The 23,664-nt window shown below is 42.8% G+C and overlaps 1 protein-coding gene across 1 annotated transcript in view; it reads right to left on the bottom strand.

The window, feature by feature from the left end:
* ARHGEF38 (Rho guanine nucleotide exchange factor 38) overlaps positions 1–23,664 on the bottom strand; it is a 72,620-nt gene that overhangs the window by 22,755 nt on the left and 26,201 nt on the right. The window contains exons 2-5 of the mRNA XM_018554473.1: positions 15,970–16,157; positions 13,802–13,925; positions 8,868–9,015; positions 444–461 (exon numbers count right to left, since the gene is read on the bottom strand). Coding sequence (XP_018409975.1) covers positions 444–461; positions 8,868–9,015; positions 13,802–13,925; positions 15,970–16,157 — 478 coding nt within the window. The remainder of the gene's footprint in view (positions 1–443; positions 462–8,867; positions 9,016–13,801; positions 13,926–15,969; positions 16,158–23,664) is intronic.

The following is a 23,664-nucleotide window of genomic DNA, read 5'->3' as shown; positions in this document are numbered from 1 at the left end:
ATTGAAGTAGCTGGGTGGAAAATTCTTGGCTGAACAGTGATTGCATCCTATCAGATGATATTAATATTTGGGTATTTAGGTAGTCATGGGTACTGCAACTGTTTCAATACAATACCCAGTAGGGAAGATTCCTCCATCCACTCTGTTCGATTTTCTCTCATGCTGGGGGGCTAAACGAGAGAAATCTAAAAGTGTGTGGCTAGTACAGACTTCCTCTACTGCAGAAGTGAGTGTAGTGAGACTTCATTGTGGGGCTACAGCACTGAGACCTCACCTCCCAGCTCTACAAGAATACATAGAAACTAGTGGGTTCCTTCAGCATCTACCAAAGACTATCTGCTCTGGTAAGCTGTCCTGGTAATGAGTGCTTCCCAACATTGCTGCCAGAGATACCTGCTATAGTATACCCCAGGATAACAAACATATAAAGAAAAAATACTTACTGTTCTTCATATATTTTCCTATGAAGTAAAAAAAAAAAGATGATATTGTAAGTGGACAGAAGATGGCATTGACATTTTTTTTAAACATTGTTTTTATTTTTTTAGAAAAATTCAAGAAATAATTAGACAAATAATGTATCCAGAAGGATATAATACAGGTACATAAAATGGACCCCAAATTCAAACATAGACACACAACGTTAAAATGGAGCTCCAAGCAAAACTCTTTTACTCAAAAAACTGACTTCTAAGAAGGTTGTTCACTAAGCTGCCGAAGGCAGCCGAGTGAATAACTGGCCTGAAGTGAAGGGAGCCAAATGCCGTTCGGCTATTCACTTCAGACCTGTACGGGTGAAAACAGCCATACATTGGCTGCCTTCGGCTCTCTTCACTTCACGCGGCTCAGTTCGGCTGAGCCGAAGTGAAGAACATGTTTGCCTCAGCTGATCCAACATCTGGATCGGCTGAGGCGAGTTTTCGACAGTTTATTTACTGCTGTTCGCCCCTATTCTGATAGGGCCCGAAGAGCAGTGAGTGAATAGCTGAATGCCGCCGTGCAGCATTTGGCTCGGTTATTCTGCTCGCTACTTCAGAGGTAGCAAGCAGAATTTTTTTAAAAATGTACACCAAAGAAAAAAAAAACATTGTGGGATCCCCCTCCCAAACCATACCAGATCCTTTGGGTCTGGTAGGAATGTTAGGAAGGACCCCCAGTTAAAAAATGTTTTTAAAAAGTGCGTGAGGTTTCCCCCAAAAGACATACCCGGCTCTTTAGATCTGGTAGGGATTTTAGGGGGGAACCCCATCGCCAAAAAATGGGAAAAAAGTGGAGTCCCCTCTAAAAAACTTCCAACCAGACCCTTAATCCGGGCATTGGTCTGGCAGGGCAGGAAAGGGGGGGACAAGCGAGCGCCCCTCTCCTTCCTGCGTCATACCAGGCCACATACCCTCGGCATTGGAAGGTGCTTTTCCAGGGGTCCCCCCCCTGTTGCCCACTACCCTGACCCTGTGGTTGTAGGGGCCCTTGTGAATGAGATAGGGATACTTGTACACCTACTCATTCACTAAAGGGTTAACAAAAATGTAAATAAAGAGACCAGAGTTTTAGAAAAAATCCTTTAATTTAAAAATAAACAACACAAAAGTCTTTGAAAATTCCTTCAATTTAAAAAATGTACTAAATGATCCACCAAAGTAATCCAGGGTCAATCACATTGTCCAGCAATGTCCACAACATCGACTTGTCAAAATATAAAAATTCCCAACGCATGCCGACCCGGCCGCAAACGGTGAACTCTCGCCGCAAAATGAACAATTTGACAGGTGCTGACCCCAAATGGCCTGAGGACAGTGGCCTGTCATTGCATGACAACAGATGGGCGGAGCCAGCCACAACGTCATGGCTGACTCTGGCCATTTGTTGTTATTCGGCCAGAACTTTGCGATAGCGATTTGACAGCTGCAGGCCAAATGTCAACAGATAGGCGGAACCAGCGGTGATGTCACCACTAGCTCTGCCTAACTGTATACATGCGGCCGGCACCTGTCAAATTGTTCATTTTGTGGTGGGAGTTCGACGTGTGCGGTTGGGTGGGTGTACGTCGGGAATTTTTTTATGTCCACGAGTCGGCGGTGGTGTGGACATCGCTGGATGACGTAATTGACCCTGGATTACTTCATTGGATAATTTTGGGGATTTTTGTTTTTTTTAAAAGGAATTGCCAAAAACGTTTGCTTTGTTTTTTAATTAAAGAATTTTCTCTAACAGTCTGGTCTCTTTAGTTACATTTTTGTTAACCCTTTAGTGAATGAGTAGGGGTAAAAGTACCCCTTGCTCATTCACAAGGGGGGGCAGCATCTGAGTGCCCCTTTTATGAAAGGGGTATCCCAATGCAAATAAGCCCCCTGCTGGTAGATCCCCACAACCACAGGGGCAGGGTTGTGGGGATGAGGCCCTTGCCCTTGTTCCTGGGGGGGGGGATTCCTGGAAAAGCAACCTCCCAAGGTGGCCTGGTATGGTGCAGGGAGGGGGAGGCGCTCGTCCCTCCTTTCCTGCCCTGCCAGACCAGTGCCCGGATTAAGGGTCTGGTTGCGAATTTTAGAGGGGACCCCACATTTTGTTCCATATTTTTTGGTGGTGGGGTTCCCCCTTAAAATTTATTTTGAGGGGAACCCCATACACTTTTTTCTTATTTTTAACTCGGGGGGTCCCTACTAACACTCCTATCAGACCTAAAGGGTCTGGTATGAATCGGGAAAGGGGACCCAACGCATTTTTTTTTCACTGTTTGTTTACTTTTTTGCTGGGCGAACAGTCTGCTTTGGCACCCCATTCTGCCCGCTTCGGCTGTGCATGCAGCATATTGTGAGTAGCCCTACAGCAGTCCTTCGCTTCAGCTGAACCAAAAGGCTACCGCAGCTGAAGCGAGCTAAAGGATTAGCGAAGCTTTGGCTTAATCCTTCTGCTTATTAGTAAATAACCCCCTAAATGTCTGACTAGGCACTGGATCTTGCTATTTATAGGAAAAACTTTCCCAAACTGGAAAAAGTCATATGCCTTGGGCTAATGAAGAGAATTTTTACTCTTGCCCTGGACCCACTAAGAGGACTTAAAATTGGTGTTATTATATGGAGTTGACTTAAAGGTTTAATAGCTTTTACTTTTGGCTTTTTTCCCCAAAAGAACATTAGAGCTGAACTCCAAAAAAAAAACTGTTTAACACAACAGACAAAGGTTTTGTATCTCTGTCCAGTCAGTCCTAAGATTTACACAGCCCTGACAGGATACTGTAATTGGACAGTGAAGGGACAGCAGAATAAATCTCTCCTCTATCTTCCTCTCAGCATATTGCATGCTTCCTCTTGCCAGTCTGAGGGCTTCTGTGCAAGGAATGACAGAAGGTGGATACCAAATTAAAATCAAGCACTTATTCTATGTGCATTTAAAAATAAATGTGTTTTTTTGTAATACCTAAAATTGGTGAATTTTTTCTTTTTTCTGGAATTCAGTTTTATATTATCTGTAGTGCCACTGAAGCATTCTTAAAATAACCGTTGGCCTGCCAAAAAAAAATAATTTTTTTGTAGAAAACCAAAAGACCCCCCTCTTTTACGATACGAGTGAATGTATTCTTTCTCAAGTTAGTTGTTTAAACAGGATGATGTGAAATCATGAATGCATAAACAAATAAAGTGTCTTGAAATAAAATGGTGCTTACTCAGAAGAGAAACATCCGCTTTCATGGGTTGTGAATTATTTCTACATCTGCCGGTACACTTGTTCATCAAACTGTCTGGATTTTGCCTTTATTGCTGAATCTCCAGAAATTCTACAAAATTCTACAAAGTACTTTTATAGCCTTATATTATGAAATAAAGATACATTTGGAGGAGATTCCTTGTGTGCTGCCATCCTGCTGTAAACCCACTTGGCCATCCACAGTCTGAATAAGCTTCCACCTCCCCAGCCAACAGCCAGATTGTGAACTCCGTGATCACCATTATTTTACACAGTCATATCAGAATCTGCTGCTAGATAAACCAGGAAGACTAGACCCAGCTGTACTGCCTGCATACAATATGTTCCAAAATTGAATTCCACCTATGGGTCTCTTTGTGGTATTTTTTTTTTCCCTCCAATTTTCCCCCCTCCAATATTAGGGTCTATTGGTGCAAATTAACTAATGATGGAAACTCCTATTGGTGATGATAAATGCATATACATTCCACACCTATACATTCTTTCACCTAAATTGCAATACTGTATGCCATACACCTGCACATCAAAAGCAGCAAGGTGAATGGAGACCTGTCTGAAAAAAGGTCTCTGTGTATTTACATGGTAAAAAAATCTAGCATTTCACATAGTTCTTTTTAAACAATAAAGATGTAATATTGTTTGGGGATGTCTCAATAGGAAGCATATTTCTGTAGCTCATCCTGGTAAACTCCCTTTTCTCCATCTCATTCATTGTCACATAAAAGCCCACATTCTATCATGAATAATCATTTTAGCTCCCATTTAACATTTTACTCAAAGCCTGCAATTCAATATAATTAGCTTTTTCATATTCTTTGATTTCAATGCCATCCGGGCTGTGGTGTCAGACTGAGGCACTTTTTCTACTCTCAAAAGAGAAAAGGCAGTTTAAATGGACGGGAGAAGCCTGAGCCGTCCCTGTGATGTGGTGGAAATTAGCAGCTTGTTTGCTGTGGGAAGGACCTGCGCAGGCTGCTGATCAATGTGCTCCACAGACAAATACAGTGTGGATGTACATCAAAACAGATCAAGGTGGCTGTGTATTGTCCTTGCTGAAATAGAAATATTCTACAGGCTTTGAAGCAGCGGTCATAATTTAACACTCCTCAAGCACAGAAATAAGTCAATTATTTCACATTTTAAATTAAATGGTATTTAAGGCTTCATATTAAAGTATCTGCTCATTAGTTAATAACTGATTATGACTATAGTGAATAATAATTGGTTTCTGCCTATATCATTTGGAATGTTTAGCAACTACATACTCCATATAATCCACAATGATATGGAAGCAGATATTTAACAAAAAAACAAAAAATGCAGTTACGATTAAAAATAATAATAATAATAAACTGTGTTTTAAATGAAACTAAGGCTAATATTTAATATGAGTTGATTTTAGCCTCTTGTAATCCCATGTACAGCAGCACCTATACAGAGAGGGAAGGGCAGCAGTGGGAGCCAGTCAGGGTTCCTGCATGCATGGGTGCTGACAACAAACATGCTGAAGGAGAGAACAAGGACAGAAGGAGAGAAGAAAAAGATAAGCATGTCAGTATTCTGTTGCTCCTTCACTGTCCATTCATAGGCTGTGGGATAGGTAGGTGACCATACTGTATTGCATGTACAGCAGAGAAAACTCAGGTCACCAACTGAGCTGTGATGTCTTGCGGGGCTGTAAAAACCATAGGACTGTGTGGACCAAAATACAAATCGCGCGCGAGCAGAAAAAAATTGCCGTCTGGAGACGGCAACCCGCAGATGCTGCAGTGCCGTCCGTCCGTTTTTTTACTACGGGCGGACGGCAAGAGGTTAAGTAAAGCAGCTCCCCTATACGTACTCCAAAGGTGAATTTAGCTGTTTGTTTCGACTTCATCTTTAAATATCAATTATGTTGCCCTGTAGCTCAACACTGAAAATATGTATGGCTCTAAGACCCCATTTACACCAGGGCGACAGCGTTTCAGCGCGTTTTTCACATGTTTTTTAGCACATTTCTGCGTAAGAGCGTTTTAAGGCGTTTGCGAAAAAGCGCAAAAACGTGCTGATCAGCGCGTTTCCATTGAAGTCTATAGGGCAAAATGAGCTGATAAATGCCACAAAAGAAGCTCAAGGACTATTTTAAACAACCGGTTTATTTTTTACGTGCGATTCAGCGCATTTGCGTGAACGGCCCCCATATGAATACATGGAATTTCGATCTGCATGTGTTTCAGCATGGAAAAAAATGCGCCAGGAAACGCCCTGCTGTGAACGGGGCCTAACTCCCAGTTCAGTCATGAGCAGAATGATTAAAGATGAATTATAATGTTAACCAAAAATACAATATACATTTGAATGATGATGCAGGAAAATATATACATATATTGTGGTCATTTGTTGTGCCTTTTATACAATTTTTCATGTTATGCTTGATGTTATAATGTGTGACTGTTGCTGCGATATCTGCTCTTGAGTTCAGGGATCGGCACATTTTTTGCGGTCATTAAAAGGAGTCTCAAACTCTCTTCTGGGTTTTTTTTATTTATTTTAAGAAATGCCCAATCCAACAGGTGGAGTGGGGATTCCCCGAGGTGGGCAGGAAGAACTTGCCCCTGCAGTCCCCAAGAAATATAAGAAACCATCAGTGACTCAGCCTACCATATTCTGTCTGTACTCTGTAGCTGAAATATCAGGTTTGTGTGAAAAGACCCTTTAAAAATATGGATAACATAATTGCAGGTTGGGGTAACACCCTTATAAATCTCAGAACATTTTGCACTCATGAAGCTTTTCTCTAAATCTGCCATCAAGAAAGAAGTTCATGGACCTTCAAATGTCCCCATAATAAATGAATATTATGTTAATTACCTGGTAACTTCATTTCCAGAACGACATTTGAGAGAGAGAGAGAGTGGCTCAGCCCACCCAAAACAGGAAGCACAAGGTATACATCAAATAAAAAATCATCAGCTACATGCATACCCACCTAAACTATCTGCAATAATGTAATATATATCCAAAAACCATAAATAGGGAGGGAATACCCTGCTGCCCAGAAATATTCTTGGAAATGAAGGTGCCAGGCAACTTAGTTTCCCCTAAGCACCTTCCAGGACAGCACTTGTGACAGTGAGGAATCAAAACTTTTACGGGTGACCACTACTTGCAGTACTTTTCTGCCAAATCTCCTGACTGGAGATCAGGTCAGCTCTCTAATGCTTGATTTAAGTGGCTGCCCTTCAGATCTGCTTCAGCATTGCCCCTGCCTTTTCAGCCCGAGTGGCTGTCAGAACTCATACTGAGTAAGCTTGGACTTCTCCTGGGGAACTAAGGGGTCTATTCACGAAGCAGCCGAAGGATCTAGCCGTAGCTTCGGCTGATCCTTCGGCTAGCTTAGGCCCCAGGACCCCTTCGGTTCAGTAGAACAGAAGGGCTGCTGTACGGGCTATTCACTATAGCCCGTACAGCTCCCGAAGTCGGCCGGGCGGGTCAATCGAGCCGAAGGCATATGCTTCGGCTCGACTTAGCCGAGGTGAAAGCCGAAGCTGACCGAGCGGCCGGCCATTGGCATTGACAGCCTGCTTCTGACAGCTGGGCAGAGCTAGCCGTGATGTTACGGCTGGCTCCGGCCACTTGCAAAGAGATCAGCGTCCCTGGTTACCAGCTAACCAGGGACACTGATCTCCAGACAGCCTAACTCTCCCGGGCACTCCGGGAGTCTCCCGCTCCCGGCCGCCAAGGAGAGAGACCCGAAGCCACCCGATGTACGGCTGCTTTCATCCGATATACGGCTGAAATCAGCCGTACCAGCCTGAAGTGAATAGCCGAACAGTGTTTGGCTGACTTCGCTTCAGGTCGGTCATTCACTCGGCTGCCTACGGCAGCTTAGTGGATAGACCCAGTGTTGTGAAATATATGTCTATGCCTTTGCTGTCTCTTGGAAGGGAATTGACTAACAATCTGTATAGGAGATAGATAGTTTGCCATCTAGCAAACCTACCGTCCTAGACTCTGCCTATTCTGTGTGGGGGCCCCACAACTAGTAAAAAGGCCACATAAAATAGCTACTTGCAAAGTTATTCCTGCTTCACCGAAGAAACAAAGAACTGAGGCAGCCATGTAGCTGACACTTTTTTTTTAATTTGACCTGCTTCCTGATTTAGGTGGTTGGAACCACTCATTCTCAAGTACTGTCCTGGAAGATGATTAGGGAAGTGATATGTTTACAGAAAGTTTGCTAGTGTCTAGATTAAATAATGACATTGTAACAAGGTCATATTAAATGCATGGTGTATATAATTGTAAGAACTTTCCAGACACAAAGCAGTGTAAAGAACTTCTGATTGATACAAGACAGTTTACTGCTGTAGAGTCAGAGATTAATAGTATGTCCATGGGCTCTTTAGACCTTGAGGGCCCATTCATACCAATTCCAATGCGTTCTAGCACGGTTAGCTTGCACTATTTTTTGCGATCGCACCGGACCGGAACGCAGGCATTGCTGTGCCACATGTTCTGATGCGGGTGATCGCACTGCGGGTGGGGGTCGTGGCTGCACTGCCATTGACTTGAATGCAGCGCCACACCCACTCCCACCCCAGAACAAAGAGAGGCTCACATTATGTGATCCAGTGCATTGCCGCAGCTAACAGCACTGGAATTGGTGTGAATGGACCCTTACAGTGGGGATTATACTGCAAGGAACTCCAGATGTCCACATGCACTGCTACTTATTTTGAAAGTACCCCCAAAATCACCCCACCTGTCTTTCTACCCTCCCCGTTTGCTCAGGAATCAAACCTAGTGGCTAATAGGAAAGCTAGAAAGACAGAAAGGAAAGCACCACAGTGGGATCATGCAAGGTCTGGTCACCAGCTGCATATTACAGTAGTTTGAATCAGACACTTGGGAAATAAAGGAACAGTGCATACCGGTAGTATAATCAAGCTGGTACCCTTTAGGGTTTGCAGAATGAGAATTCAACAATGTTTTTCTCAGGAGATGTTAATTTAAAAAAGGAATGGGGCTTCCGTGCTTCAGAGTCATGAAGCAGGCAACAACGCAGTGCTTTATAAATGTTGCAGAGGGTTTGTTTTTTTTTCAAGTAATTGGTATGGCCATTGTTTGACCATACTGCTGATTTATAAATCAGCCCCTTAGAGTGAAAAAATAAAATATCTTACTTCAGTGACTGTGTACACTGCCTCATATGATTCTTCAGCTCTTGATCTTTCTCATAGGATTCGAGCAATGTGTGTGCTTCATCATGATGGTAACAGTAGATTTTATAGACATCTTCTAATGGGCATTTAATCTCAAGAAACAATTCACCTGTAAACAGATAAATGAAAATAGACACAGACATAATAGATTAGGATCTGCTGTCAGTGTAATCAGATCTATCACCAAAAAAAGGAAACGTACAATTCATATTTAGAAACAATTTAGTTACTTTCTCATATTTGCGTGGCAATTTTAATACATCTGTGTCTAGTGTTATATTAACAAGTTGAGGTGCTGCAATTTTAGTTAAAGCAACAGTGTGTACATAATACTTCCTACAATGTTCTTCCCAGCTAGACATGCTCCCACTAGTGGGAACCACTGTTATTTTAACACCTGAGGTTCCGATCTGTATAAAAAAAGATGCTGACAGCATGACCTGCTTAAGTGATGGATGAGCAACTTGTTACACCTATTATTGATAGCAACAATGTAATGTTTTTGTTACATTATGTCCACACCGGTCAAGCGACATTGCAGAGGTGCTATAGGGTTCGTTATGGTGTGTTGCGGTAAGGCAGCCCATTACTTTGAATGGCATTACGCAGCTAAATTCTCAATCAAAAACGTGCAAGAACCTTTTTTATTAAATTGCATCACACCACATTGCATAGTAATAGGTTATGGTGATGACTATGTGCGTTGGTGAGCCATTAAGAAATAATGTCTCTGCAGTGCACTTAACATTGCAACATGCGATCTGGGATAGTGTGTGGCATCAAACTCACTCCCACATCACAAAAGATGGGAATGGAGGCTTAGTTAGCTGTTTAAAACTTTTTTTATACCCTTAATCAGGGGCATCCCTAGCCTTTTAACCGCCTGAGGCGGCGCTGGTGCTGCAGGGGGGCTGGATGCAGGAAGGGTGGCCTTTGCATCAGTTGGGAACCAGTCATGTCCCTTGCACATCTTCCCACCCAACTCTTAGCAACCTGGGATGCTCTGGCCAGAAATGGCTTGATGCAGGCACATTGTGCAGCCATGCTGTTACCCAAAGAGATGCCGTCTGAGGCAACAGCCTCAGGCTGCCACATTATAGGGATTGCCCTACCCTTAATTGCCATAATTAACTCCTTCCTACCCTTTTCTTAGCTTGTTACTTTTGCTGATTTTTTTTTTTACAATTAACTTTATTGTTTGTATGCATACTCTTTTGGCAGCAGGTGCTCTGGACTGATGAGTCAAAATTTGAAATATGTGGCTGTAGCAGGAGGCAGTTTGTTCACCGAAGGGCTTGGGGAGCAGTACAACAATGAGCGTCTGCAGGCGACAGTGAAGCATGGTGGAGGTTCCTTGCAAGTCTCGGGCTGCATTTCTGCAAATGTAGTTGGAGATTTGGTCAAGATCAATGGTGTCCCCAATGCTGAGAAATACAAGCAGGTACTTATCCATCATGCCATACCACCATGGAGGCGTGTGATTGGCCTCAAATGTATTCTGCAGCAGGACAATGGCCCCAAACATACAGCCAATGTCATTAAGAACTATCTTCAGCGTTCTGAAGAACAAGGAGTGCTGGAAGTGATGGTTTGGCCCCCACAAAGCTCTGATCTCAACATCATGTAGTCTGTCTGGGAATACATGAAGAGATGGAAGGATTTGAGGCTGCCTACATCCACAGAAGATAAATGGTTAGTTCTCCAAGATGTTTGGAACAACCAACCTGCCGAGTTCCTTCAAAAACTGTGTGCAAGTACCTAGAAGAATTGATACTGTTTTGAAGGCAAAGGGTGGTCACACCAAATATTGATTGGATTTGGATTTCTCTTCTGTTCATTTACTTTACATTTTGTAAATTGATAAAAAAAAAACTATTAAGACTATTATTTCTAAAAGCATTCTTACTTTGCATCATTTTTTCAAACCTGCCTAAAACCTTTGCACAGTACTGTATATAAAAAAGGTGTAATATACAGTATGTAAAAAATGCTATATACTAAAAACACAAAAATAAATCGCCTTTTTAGCCTGTGATATATTCAAACTAAACAGATTTAAGCCTGAAAGCAAAACTGCAATGATGAAAGCTTTCCTTTCCTGACACATGTAGCTGATACTACTAGATCTGGGGTATTGAAATTAAACCTATTCATTCAGTCAGTCACTATCTGGAACTAGAACGTGTCACAGAATGGTGGTTTCCATCATAGCCTAGTCAAACAAGTGTTTAGCTTTGTGGTACAACAGCATGGTGTAAAGGTGCCCATACACTGCTCAATTCTCGTACGAGAATCGGGCGAAATCCCGCGATCGTACGAGAATCGAGCAGTGTGAACTAAGACGTGCGACCGTTTCTACTGTACGATTCTCGGCGGGTTTCTAGCCTGCTCGCCCGATAGCTGCGGAACGGGCCGGTGTGCGCACGCGCACACTGCCCGTTCTGCATTGCCGTCATCGGAAGCCCGCCCCTCAGCGGGGCGGGCTTTCGATGATCGCAAGTACGATCTGCCCGTCCAAGGTGGGCAGATCGTACGGGCTTTCAAGAAGCATACGACCATCGCAAGACAAAAGTCTTGCGATGGTCGTAAGGTGTATGGGCACCTTTACACTAAGAATGGTACATTATATCTCCTCACCTCTGCTCATTTAGTAGAGAAGAAGAATGATTTGCCCCAAACATTCCCATCCAAATTAACACATTGAGATTGAGATCTACACTTATTTTTATTATCTGCTTTGAACATATACAGTTAAATTGTTGAAGTTTGTGGATAGTTGTTCCAATATTTTGGAAAATGTAGCCTTTGCATTTACTAAAAAAATATAAAATTCTCTAGTATCAGGGACTTTATGCATTATGGCAAATGTATTTGTTAGAGCACTGTTTGCATAATTACTATCCCACATGACGGCTGACTCTTTTTTTAGGGGAGGCATTGATAGTTAGATAAAATAATATTTCCTGCATTGCATCCACTCATCCACTTCCTTTCTTCCCTTTCCTTTCAGCTCACATAAACAGGAAAGCACTGGCTTAACATGAGTAATCCTATATTATGTGGCTCAGAATTTATGGTGCACTTTCCACATCCACTAGATCACTGAGTCCATTGAGACATCTGTACCAGGCTTCAAAGAGTTGAGAATGCATACTTGAGTAGTCAACACTAGCCCGGTGGACAGAGAACAGTCTTTCCAAACAATACCTATTTTTTTAATTTTCATTTGACTAAATAATACAAAATAATATTTTATACTTTGATGTTCTCCTCACATAAAATAATGAGAAGATCAATGTTATTTTTTTTATTTTTCATAGATTGCGCACATACATTTTTCAGGTTATCGACCTGGTATTTTAAGTTACATAGTTACATATAGTTGCCTAGTATTTGAGGTTGAATAAACACACAGGTCCATCAAGTTCAACCTTTGTGTGTCTGTGTGTGATTGTGCATGTGTATGTGTGAACACGAGTCCCTGTGTGATCTTGTTTTTAAGAGTCCCTGTACCCCTGTATGTTACGGTCTCTGAGGAAGGTATCTAAATGCTTTTTGAATGATTCAATATTCTCAGCTGATACCACTGCTTGTGGCAGCGAGTTTCAGACTTTAACCGCTCTAACTGAAAAGAATCCCCTATGCCTCTTGTGGTTAAATCTTTTTTCCACCAATTTTAAGTGGCGGCCACCTACAAACTTAATTTTCTAGATTTCAGTGCATTTTTGTAAAGCATAGCGTTACCCTTGTCCACATTTGTGGGAAATGTCATATTGTAGACAGTTAGGAGCCCATTTATAATTTCTTTCACAAAACAAAATCATACGCAAATCTTGTGTAAAAAACATTATAAATAGGCCCCTTAGTGTTACAATAACATTTGCAAATTAAATAAATAACCTATCTTAGTCTGCAGTGCCTGCCCAGATTTGTGAAGTATCTAAAATGTCAAATAGGAAATTGGGAAATGCTGCTGCTAGCCGTGTTGTCTGTCTACAGTGAGCTATGGGTAGATTTCATTCATAAGGGTACAGCACTCTTCCTATATGGACGTTTTACACTCGGGACTGCAGAGAGATGCAGACAGACTACTGAAAACAACCTAATTAATCATTTCTACTGGGCACAATGTATACCTTAACGGTCCATAGAGGCATACGGAAACAAGATAGGTAATTCATATTTTTTTTGCCTTCTCTAGTATCTCACTGCCCAGTCTTAAAATATCAAAGGTGGAAAAAAGTGATGGAACACAACCTAAAGGTAGATTCCTATGTAGAAGTATTTGTGAAAAAAAGTGATGTCAATAAACAAATTTGGGAAAAATAGTTACCACCGGCCTGTAAAGCTGGCGGTTTTTGGGCCACACACAGCTTCCAAAATCCCTCAATCCGGCCCTTAGCAAAGAATGTACACAGGAATAGTCTCCAAAGTGTTCTGCTGGTTAATTACATCTACGTATGATGTACAAATATAATTTTGCAGCAGAGTAGTTTTTTGCACTTTTATCCTTTCTAGCACTTTTCTTGCATTTAGGTAACATTTTGCAAGCCGAATTTTTTATACAGTTTAGATATGTTTTTACAATTGAACACTAGGTTTATGAAGCTCTAATAAACAGATACATTTTCTTGCTTCTGCCTATTGTGGTTCTGCCAGATGACTGACAGGTGAATGCGGAAGTGATGTAATACACATCACTTCTGCATTCACAGCCCGGACGGAGATCAGCAAGGAGCTGATCTCCCGTCCTCCTCCTCCTGACGCCCTCGGAGCCGGTCCCGGGATCCAAGATGGGGCAGCGGATCCCGGGAATCAAGGTGAGGTAGCCCAAGAGCAGTTAGATCACGTCTGCATCTTCAATCACCCTATTGTGTATGGGTAACCTTACTAACCGATCACTTGGAGTTCCTTGTCCACATCAGTCAGGGCTTCTTCCAGCAAGGATACCAGCTTGGCTGATATTTGACAGACAGACTCAATGTTGCTGAAGAGAGCATCCACATCAAAGTGGTCTGACTGTATGAACACAAAAAATAAAAAGGTTAAACAAAGAGCACCATATAAAGGTTTTCAAAAGTCTTACCCAGTGTACACACAGACATTAAGATGCCTCACAGTTGCCCAATATGGCCACCTTTAACCAAATTTCATCTTATAGACAATTTCATGACTATGGTGGGCGTCAGAATATTTGTTAATTATTGGTATTTATATAGCCAACAATATTACGCAACACTCCACTCCCTCAAGGAGTTTACAATCTAAGGTCCCTATCTCACATGTATACATAAAAGGGCCAATTTAAACAGGAGACAATGAACCTTTCAGCATGTCTTTGGAGTGTGGGAGGAAACCGGAGTACCTGGAGGAAACACACACAGGCACAGGGACCTGGCCAGGATTCGAACCACGGATCCCCAGTGCTACAAGGCAGAATTGCTAACCACAACACCACTGTGCAGATATATTAAGCTGACAGATCTAAGGGGAACTAGCAAACATTACTGTCTGAACAATTGCTAGTGTTTCCTCCTTAATAAGCCAGTACTGGATGTGAACTCTACCACCCCTCTCCATAGAATAAACCTGACCAATCAACTAAGCTGAGTGTATATGTTTACAGAGATGCTGGCTGAGAGCCAACTCAGAGATGGTGGCTAGAAGAAGTAGTTAGGATTTACTTTTTTCTCAATCATAACAAATGCACGCCTGCTCTCCTTCAAAGCTAAAACTGAACAATTTTCAAGCTCAAGGATAAGTGTTTATCTGCTTTAAAATATATTTTTTACAGCTACCATAACTATTTTAGGTTGGTAACTACACATTCTGCAGGGCTTTCTGATCTAGACGCACACAAACCACACACATGTACATACATAGTTTATGAATACGTTTATATTTAGGTGTTTAAACGTACATACACACATGTACACTAAAACACGCACACATACACACACACACACACACACACACACACAATGTCACTATTCAAGCTACTACGTCTCTGGATCACATTACAACCAAAGGAAACCATAGACGTTGCCTTTTGAACTAATTTCCATGTGACACGGATCAGCAAATACATGATGTCACCAACAATAATGTGGAAGTCATCCAAGTTGAACTTTCCCTGCTAGTAACGTGAATTAGGTAACACAGCTTAAAGCACAAGTAGCCCTCACATTTGCCCTATAAAGGATAAAACTATCTCAGCTGAAGAATGATATACTTTGAAGACATAGTTGTGTCTTACATGTATTTTATCACTATTGTATTAAGCAATGGAGAGTAAAAGTAACCCTCATCTCAGGAGTTAAATCTTAAAAATACACTGAAGTGTAAATACCTTAACTATTAGCAAAAATGTATCTTATTTGTGTATCTCTCAGCTGTAGATCCTCAAATCATCTCTGAATTGGTGCTGACACTGTCCTTCCTTCTGGAGGGTGGCTACTTTTGTTCCCCATGGTCCCTGTGTGTGTAGCCACTGCTCCAAGCTCACTCCCGTGAGTCCCTGTGTGTGTAGCCACCGCTCCAAGCTCACTCCCGTGATGGACTACAATCTCACGTTTAGTTTAATAATTTGTGTTGACATTGTAGTCCATCACAGAAGTGAGCTTGGAACGGTGGCTACTTTACAACACACACAGGGACCATGGGGAACAAAAGTAGCCACCCTCCAGAAGGAAGGACAGTGTCAGCACCAATTCAGAGATGATTTGAGGATCTACAGCCGAGTGATACACAAATAAGGTACATTTTTGTTAATAGTTAGGGTACTTGAATGTATTTTTACGCTTCATTCACACATGAGTGGTTTTTGTGCTAAACATGAAAAACAATGCATTATAATGTGCATTTTTCACACTAGAGCGGCACACGCACGGTACAAATATGCGCATCCTGCAAAAAAGTCTGAGCGCGTTTTTATGGGCAGAGTTTGTGCATTTCGGCTATAGTAAAGTTACTGATTGACATATGTCCCCCATTGCTTAGCACATAACATCTCACTAGATAAAGATTTCTGGTTAAAAAAAAACACCAACAGGGAAAAACTCACATGATATTCCCTAAGTGGATGAACAACTTCTTTGATACAAAGTTCCAGGTCATTCAGGTAGTCCTTTTCTGTCTGGATCAGCTCCGAGATAATCTTGGCCCTCTTTTCCATTTTCCTCCTCCGCAGCTCCTCTGTGTCTTGAATGGGAGACGTTGGAGCGGATGATGGAACATTGGGTGCCATCTTTTCTATGATAAGTCAAAAAGAAAGACAGCATAAGACTTTTATTACATATTAGTACAACAAAAGCATAAGCATGAGCTGGCTATTAATTAGAATGCTCATAGTCAAATGTTTCCTTTGTTTTAACAGTTGTGAAGCCCTCAAATGAATCATCTGATGGGAAAATTAGGGGAGCTGGTATTTCTGAATACTATTAAATAAGGGAAGGTTATTGTTAGGGTCACATACACTTTAAATGGAAACTATGGTTTTTGGCTCAATTTAATTTTTTGTTTTTAAAGTGTCTATGTTTTTTATTTTATATCTGGTAACTACCTATATACAACTTTTTTTGTTTTTTAAAATAAACATTTAATACAAATAGACAACGAGTTGCCAAAGCACTAGGGGTTATCTAAAATGACAGCATAGAAGATGCAGTCAACCTGGGGGCTCTGCTGTGTCTGATTGAAACTCTAGACTGAGTGACACCATAAAGGGCGCATCACCGTGTTCATTCATCCACCTCTGTATACAACAGGTTTTTTTCCATCAAATAGGCAAACAGAGAACCCCGAACACATGAAGTAGACTTTAAAACTCCACCTGCAGACTCATAGAAGAATGCTAAAAATAATGTGCAATATGTCAAATTCTTGTAACAAAGATATTTTAAAAACAGGTTCTTTTTAAGACCGTGATAAAGAAAATATAAATATAAAAAAAATCACAAAATTGTTTCATCTCCTACGTGTCTCATCTTGAAAAAGTGTTTGGAGATGCAGCAGTTCACTGATTAGGTATAATGCTTCTGCTAAATCTGTCAGTGTCCGAAGTAATGATGTATGTATTATACAATGTAACCATGGTTTGGGATTAATTACCAATGTGCAGAGACACAGAGAAGTGTGTGTGTGTGTGTGTGTGTGTGTGTGTGTGTGTGTGTGTGGGAAGGGGGGATTGAAGTACTGGATCTGTGATCAGCCTCTTGCAGTTCCTGTATAGCAGAGCTCAGACTAGGGTAGGGAGAAGCAGAGAAAGGAGCCAGTTAGTTGGGTTGCATTGCATTAAACATGCTTATATGAGGAGAGAGCAGAGAGAGATGAGTTTAGTCTGCTGCATTACCCTTTTATTGTCCATTCACAGGCTGGGGGCAAATAAGTCTATTTTCCCTGCCAGACAGGGCTGTGGTGTATGGTGGAGCTGTGTAAATCTTAAAACTGGATTGCAGGGCTGTGCTGTATGGTGGAGCTGTGTAAATCTTAAAACTGGATTGCAGGGCTGTGCTGTATGGTGGAGCTGTGCAAATCTCAAAACTGGATGGACAGGGCTGTGCTGTATGGTGGAGCTGTGCAAATCTTACAACTGGATGGACAGTGCTGTGTGTATGGTGGAGCTGTGTTACATAGTATTTGAGGTTGAATAAAGACATACGTCCATCAAGTCCAACCTATTGTGTGTGTGCATTTATGTTTGAGCAGGTGTGTGCGTGTGTATTTGTCCATGTATGATTTTGCTCTTAGGCGTACTTGTACCCCTGTATATTATAGTCTCCGGGGAACTCGTCCAGGAGTTTCTTGAATGAATGTGTAAATCTGAAAGCTGGATGGACAGGGCTGTGCTGTATGGTGGAGCCGTGTAAATCTCAGAACTGGATGGTCAGAAATCAAAAATCCTTTGGCAGGTAAAGCGATTCACTTATATGCACTGTATTTTATCTGTGCAGTTAGCTGTTTGTGTGGAATTCAGCTTTAAAGGAGAACTATGAGATGAGTGATTTCCACTCACCTCATAGTTCTAGCCGACCTGTGACAATGAGACTGTCACACGCTCTCTGCCGTGACAGGGGGAGGGCTGGATTCCCCCCTCCCCGCTCCGATCTGCCAGAGCTGACTGGCGGAACGGACGGGGGAGGGGGCGGGTACAGCTGGCTCTGCCTCTAGATAGGCAGAGCCAGCTGTCACTCACGCAGCTGGGCGGATCCCATCATCTACGTCGGGATCCGCTCCGGCTGCGGCGTCTCAGTATACCGCAAGCTGTAGCTCGCGGTATACTGAGCTTAGAGTAACGGGAGGACGCTCGTTCGTGTCCTCCCGTTACCCTAAGGAGAACTATGGGGAAAAACACTGACCCCATAGTTCTCCTTTAAGGTCTGTCAGTTTGACAAAAGCTTTGCTAAATAATATCCCCAGCTTTACATTAAAAATGAAGATATTCAATGATGTATTCATTTTTGTTTTAAAGAGAGATGCATCAACAATTACCATTCATCTATTTATGAAGTTGTGACAGGCCGTTTCTGAATGAACAGAGCTATATGCTACAACATGAGTGATTGAACTGGAAAGTACAGTTCTTCATGAAAGTTGATGACAGCGGAAATAGCATACGGTGTAATGGTGAAACACATGTCCTTGGGTGATATGAGATCATATTTTCCTACACAGCATAGTACATCTGATTTGCCCGTCTTAGTTCTGAGTCATCTGACTTCCTAATCATACAAATCAAATATTCGAAGGGACTTTCTTAAATAAACCGTCAAAATTGTATGATGTCATTTTCCACCATTCAGTAGTGTCTGGTAAAAATATTCATGGTAGTCCACACAATCATTATTCTCACATTAGTCCTATCTGTAAACACAGAATGATGGAAGGGCAGGTATTTCCTTTAGACTATATTTTTTTAAATGTATAACTATCTTTAAATGAAAAGTATATACATTTTTTTCAGTAAGCACTTATTTTCAGCTGTTATTGTAATTTGTACCTTAAGCTGCATTCACATGGGGGATTCACGGGATTTCTGTGTCTAGAACCTGTGGATTCTTGTGGAAGGAATCCCAGGTATCACCGTTCAGATGCCTGTTCAAGTAACAACAGGGTGACAGCAGCCGCATCTGTCAGTGGCAGCCGATTACATGCGGTTTGGACAGGGCCGGATTAAGAGCATCATGGGCCGGGTGCTGTCGGTCAGTCAGACGGGAAGCAGCAGAGACAGTTCTCTAAACAGGCGGCTGCTGGGCCTAATATGCCTGATTAGGGAGCTGCCGGCGCCTCTGCCTGATTTTGTTCAGCCTGGCCAGCCCAGATTGCCAACAGGTGATCCGATGCCAGCCGGGCCTATTTTCAGTGGTAGGCCTGGAGCTGACGCTCCAGTAGCCCCTATGTTAATCCAGCCCTGGGTTTGGGATAGGTGGTTGTCTCTGGATTCAATATGTCTGTGTCCAGGGACAATCATCTATCCCAAACTGCATGTAATCATATCATGTACAATTACATGCTGACCTCCCCTGACAGATGCGGCCGCTGTCACCCGGTCATTAACTTGAATAGGCACAGCAGGTGAAGAGAAAAAGGAGGGGGAAAATTAGAGCGCAAATCCTGGGAATGTGAGGGGTATAGGGACAACCAGTGTCTGTATGTGGCGGGTGGAAAAACAAAAATTAATAAAATCACAAAAGGTGAAGGACTTACTTGTGGAGCCGAGGTCCTGTCAAGGAGGGCCCTTTTGGAGTGTGGGCAGTGCGAGATGTACTCAGTGTTTCCCAGCAAGTGGAGGGTGAGTACCCTTTCACTCGAGCTTGAAAAAGAGGATCACCTCGAAACGCGTCGCTCCTTTACCACTGTTCCGTGCACGTCCCCTCCCAGCCCTCGGTCCCTTTCACTCCGTCACGTCCTAAGCACACTGCCATCAAGACCATAGGCAGCTTCTTCACCAGTCCCCAGGCACATACAGCATTCAGTCCACATTGATTCCTCCTTCATCCATCCGTCCACTTGCTGGGAAACACTGAGTACATCTCGCACTGCCCACACTCCAAAAGGGCCCTCCTTGACAGGACCTCGGCTCCACAAGTAAGCCCTTCACCTTTTGTGATTTTATTAATTTTTGTTTTTCCACCCGCCACATACAGACACTGCTTGTCCCTATACCCCTCACATTCCCAGGATTTGCGCTCTAATTTTCCCCCTCCTTTTTCTCAGTTCACAGGTTTCTCCCCCTGTTCTTAGAGCAGCAATCCAGATCATTTGCACCCACACAGACCCCACATTCCTAAGAGAGCGCTGTGTTCTTTTTCTGTTTGTTGTTTACAGCAGGTGAAGAGGGACACCTGGGATTCCTGAATTGGCATAAGCATTAGTCCTCATGTGAATGGGGCCTTACAGTGAGTTTTTATATGACTACATACAGTATAGATACATATAGATTTGTAGATTATAAACTAGCTTGAGAATTGTTCTATTACTGCAACCACTCGTCCTTCTTTCCTTATGTGGACCTTTCAGTAACTTTACATGGCTGCATGAGTACATTCTCAGCATGTCACAATATACAGCAACTGTGTATTTTTTTCCCCCAGAAAAGCTCTACCTTTTATCAATAACACATGGCTCCAGATAACTGACTGTACCTAGATTATGCTGATGTCACCAGTCTGCTGCAGGCAGGAGGACATAATTCCCCAGTCTCCTGCAGATGCCTTGTACAAGGAAGCCCTGTAAACTGACTGCAGTTTTATAACTTTGTAGCAAGTCACAAGGTTAGAGGCTGCAACAGGAACTGATCTGTGATGGACATTGGTGAACACAGCCAAAAGCTACACAGCATATAAACCGACTGAGTGCTCATTCACACTGGAATCGGCCGACACGTACATCTCGTGCTGCGTGCACGGCCGTATCGAGCAGCTCCCGGGAAGAAATGGTGCTTTGTGTGATTAGTACGCAGCCCCCGTCCTTCTCTATGGGAATACGCAGCCGTCCGCCCCCCTACGCTCACCCGCCCTGCACGTCCGTGCGGGTGAGCGTACTCGTACGCTGACAGGATGGATCCTGTCTGCGTCCGAGCCAGGAAACACGCACCCCTACAGACCTGCACTTGAGGTGAGCGTAGGGGGGCGTACGGCCGCGTAGTCCCATAGAGAAGGACGGGGGCTGCGTACTAATCACACGCAGCACCTGTGCTTCCCAGGAGCTACTCGGTACGGGCGTGCACGAAGCTGTACGTGCAGGCCGATTCCAGTGTAAATGAGGCCTAAGGCCCGGTTCTCACCTGGGCGCTTTGTAGCGCGTTCGAACGCTCTGCAAAACGCTCAAACACCGAAATTCCATTATTTCCTATGGGTATGGTTCACACCTGGGCGTATTACAGGCCGTATGAATGCACTACAAAACGTCCTACGCCCAAAGAAGTACAGGAGCTTCTTTGGGGCGTTTTTGTCGCGCGTTTCCATAGGTATACAGCCAAGTAGCCCTCGAATCGCGGTAAAAACTTGCGTCACGAAACGCGCATGTTCGATACGCATAGGTGTGAACCCAGCCAATCAGAATGGCTCCATCTTCCAAGATAAAACATCAGCCACACAGCAAGAGCATTGTTTTTAGTACACTTGCACATACACTTTATGGCTTGCACAGGGAGAAATGAATATAAAAGCCAGGCTATTGTGTTGCATTATATTTCTCCTGTTCAGAAATCTAGTTCTGAATGGCCAAGCTAACAAATTATCATCTGCCCTGGTGGGCTTATGGCATATCTCCTGTCTGATACCGAGTAAAAACCTCACACTATAAGTACCTCAGAAAATACTAACAATTATTTAGTGCTCCGTATATAATATGTCTCTCTGAGCTATAAGCGTAGCCGTCTGGACGGTGATGAAGTGTTCCTCACCTCAGATCCTTAGCCTACATCACACTTTTAGATTTGCAATATAAACAGAGGTGTTGTCAGGTAATTTGCTTAACACACCTGAGGCCTAGCAGGATGGATAGAGCCACAGACAGTGATAAATGCTTTGCACAAATGGCAGCAATACAATGAATGGCTTTTAACATTATATTATGGGTTCCATTTTCGATTTTTCATGTGAATTGCACTCACACATTTATCTGAAGCAATACTTCTACTGATTTTCTGGATATAGTAGCATTAGCCAAATTGATTGTTTTGTTGTTAAAACAAAGGAATCTCGCATCAGAATCATATATCATTCTTTGACTTATTTTGCCCATATCTTTAGAATATGAAATGGTGGAGAACAAATTACATTCTCCTAGCTAGCTGCCAAAAGTATACAATATACATGTATACTACATTTATGGCTGTGACACACTGCACGCGAAGCAGAGCGGAGTGGTGGCGTGATGCCTTCGCGTGCAATGTGTCATGTAATTTTCTCCCTGGCACGTCAGCTTGCGAGAGCTCGCATAGCTTAGCGTGCCGAGATGAAAAATGTAATCTTCAGCCAATCGGCTCCCGTGTATAAACCCGCGCGCCAGGATGCGACGTCTGACCGGTTGTTACGCACGAGCCGATTGGCTGAAGGTGCATTCAATCATCTGCCTGCACTCAGCTCACACCCTGCACGCAAAGCTCTGTGCCGGACAGCTTTGCTTCACTCTGCACGGCTTTGCATGCAGTGTGTCACAGGCTTTATACATAGAGTTAGGGCCCATTAAGGCCTCTGCAGTGCAGTGCTTTGCTTTAGTACATTGCAAGGATCCCAACCTGAAAGAAGCAATTTCAGGGAGGTGTCCCTCTCATTTCAGGGAGGTGCCCTCTTCCCCCCCCCCCATCCGTGAAGGAGGGGTTAGGGGGGGCTGGGAGAGAGCACCCCTCTGAAATGATGGCCGATAGCATAGGAAGCAATAGCTTCTTTGCTGTCTGCAGGCTTTTTTTTTTTTAGTATTCTGACAGTTGCAGTCATCAGAAAAAGAAAAAAAAAGGCATAAGAATGCATAGCTAGATTCCTATTGGCTATTTCACTTTGCAATAGCCAATAGCAAACTAGCTATTGCACCCGCCCTCTGCTGCTTTCAATCACCAGAAGAGGACCTGATAGAAAAATTCAAAAATATCTGTTGAATTTTTTTTCTATTTGTGTTCTTTTTTGTTGTTGTATTTGTAACTAAGCAAAATCAATCAAAAACTATCTGATTTAAGAATTTGAGATTTTAATATGTGTATCATAAACTTGCATGTATGAGACATTTAAACTATGTTAGCAGTTTAAGGCAAACTGGTCCTTTCCCATGCAGATTAACACACTCACTTTATTAGCCCCAGCAATTTATATTCACCTTACGTTTGTGCCCTTGCCACTTTATTCAGAATCCAAAGCAGCAGCCATATGTAAATTCCAGGTCGCCCCCATGTGACAGCACTGGGTGCCTCGCAGCCAAATACTGAGCACCATCACTATCATGTGGAAGAGAAAGTAGTGGGTCACAAGCTTTCCCACACCCAACAAATACCATACATTTAACCTTACTTCCCTGAATGAATAGAGCAGTGGGAGAGCAAAGACTTGATAAGTATATGTAGATGCAGGGGCCACCCGTAAAGTGAATCTGTTGCCCATTGCCCTTCTGCAGTCTACTCACCTGACCCTACACCATGTATGCCCGTACAGAAGCCAAATAGGGCCTATGTGACAAACTATGTGCCCCTATGTGGCGACAAGAACTATCACTGTATATGGTTTCCTGAAGCAGGGCATATGCATTACATGTCAGATGAAAGTGC

This window comes from Nanorana parkeri, unplaced genomic scaffold (genome assembly GCF_000935625.1).
Source record: "Nanorana parkeri isolate BGI_ZX_2015 unplaced genomic scaffold, ASM93562v1 scaffold161, whole genome shotgun sequence".
Taxonomy (NCBI): Eukaryota; Metazoa; Chordata; class Amphibia; order Anura; family Dicroglossidae; genus Nanorana; species Nanorana parkeri.
This window is presented reverse-complemented; position numbering and strand designations above follow the sequence as displayed.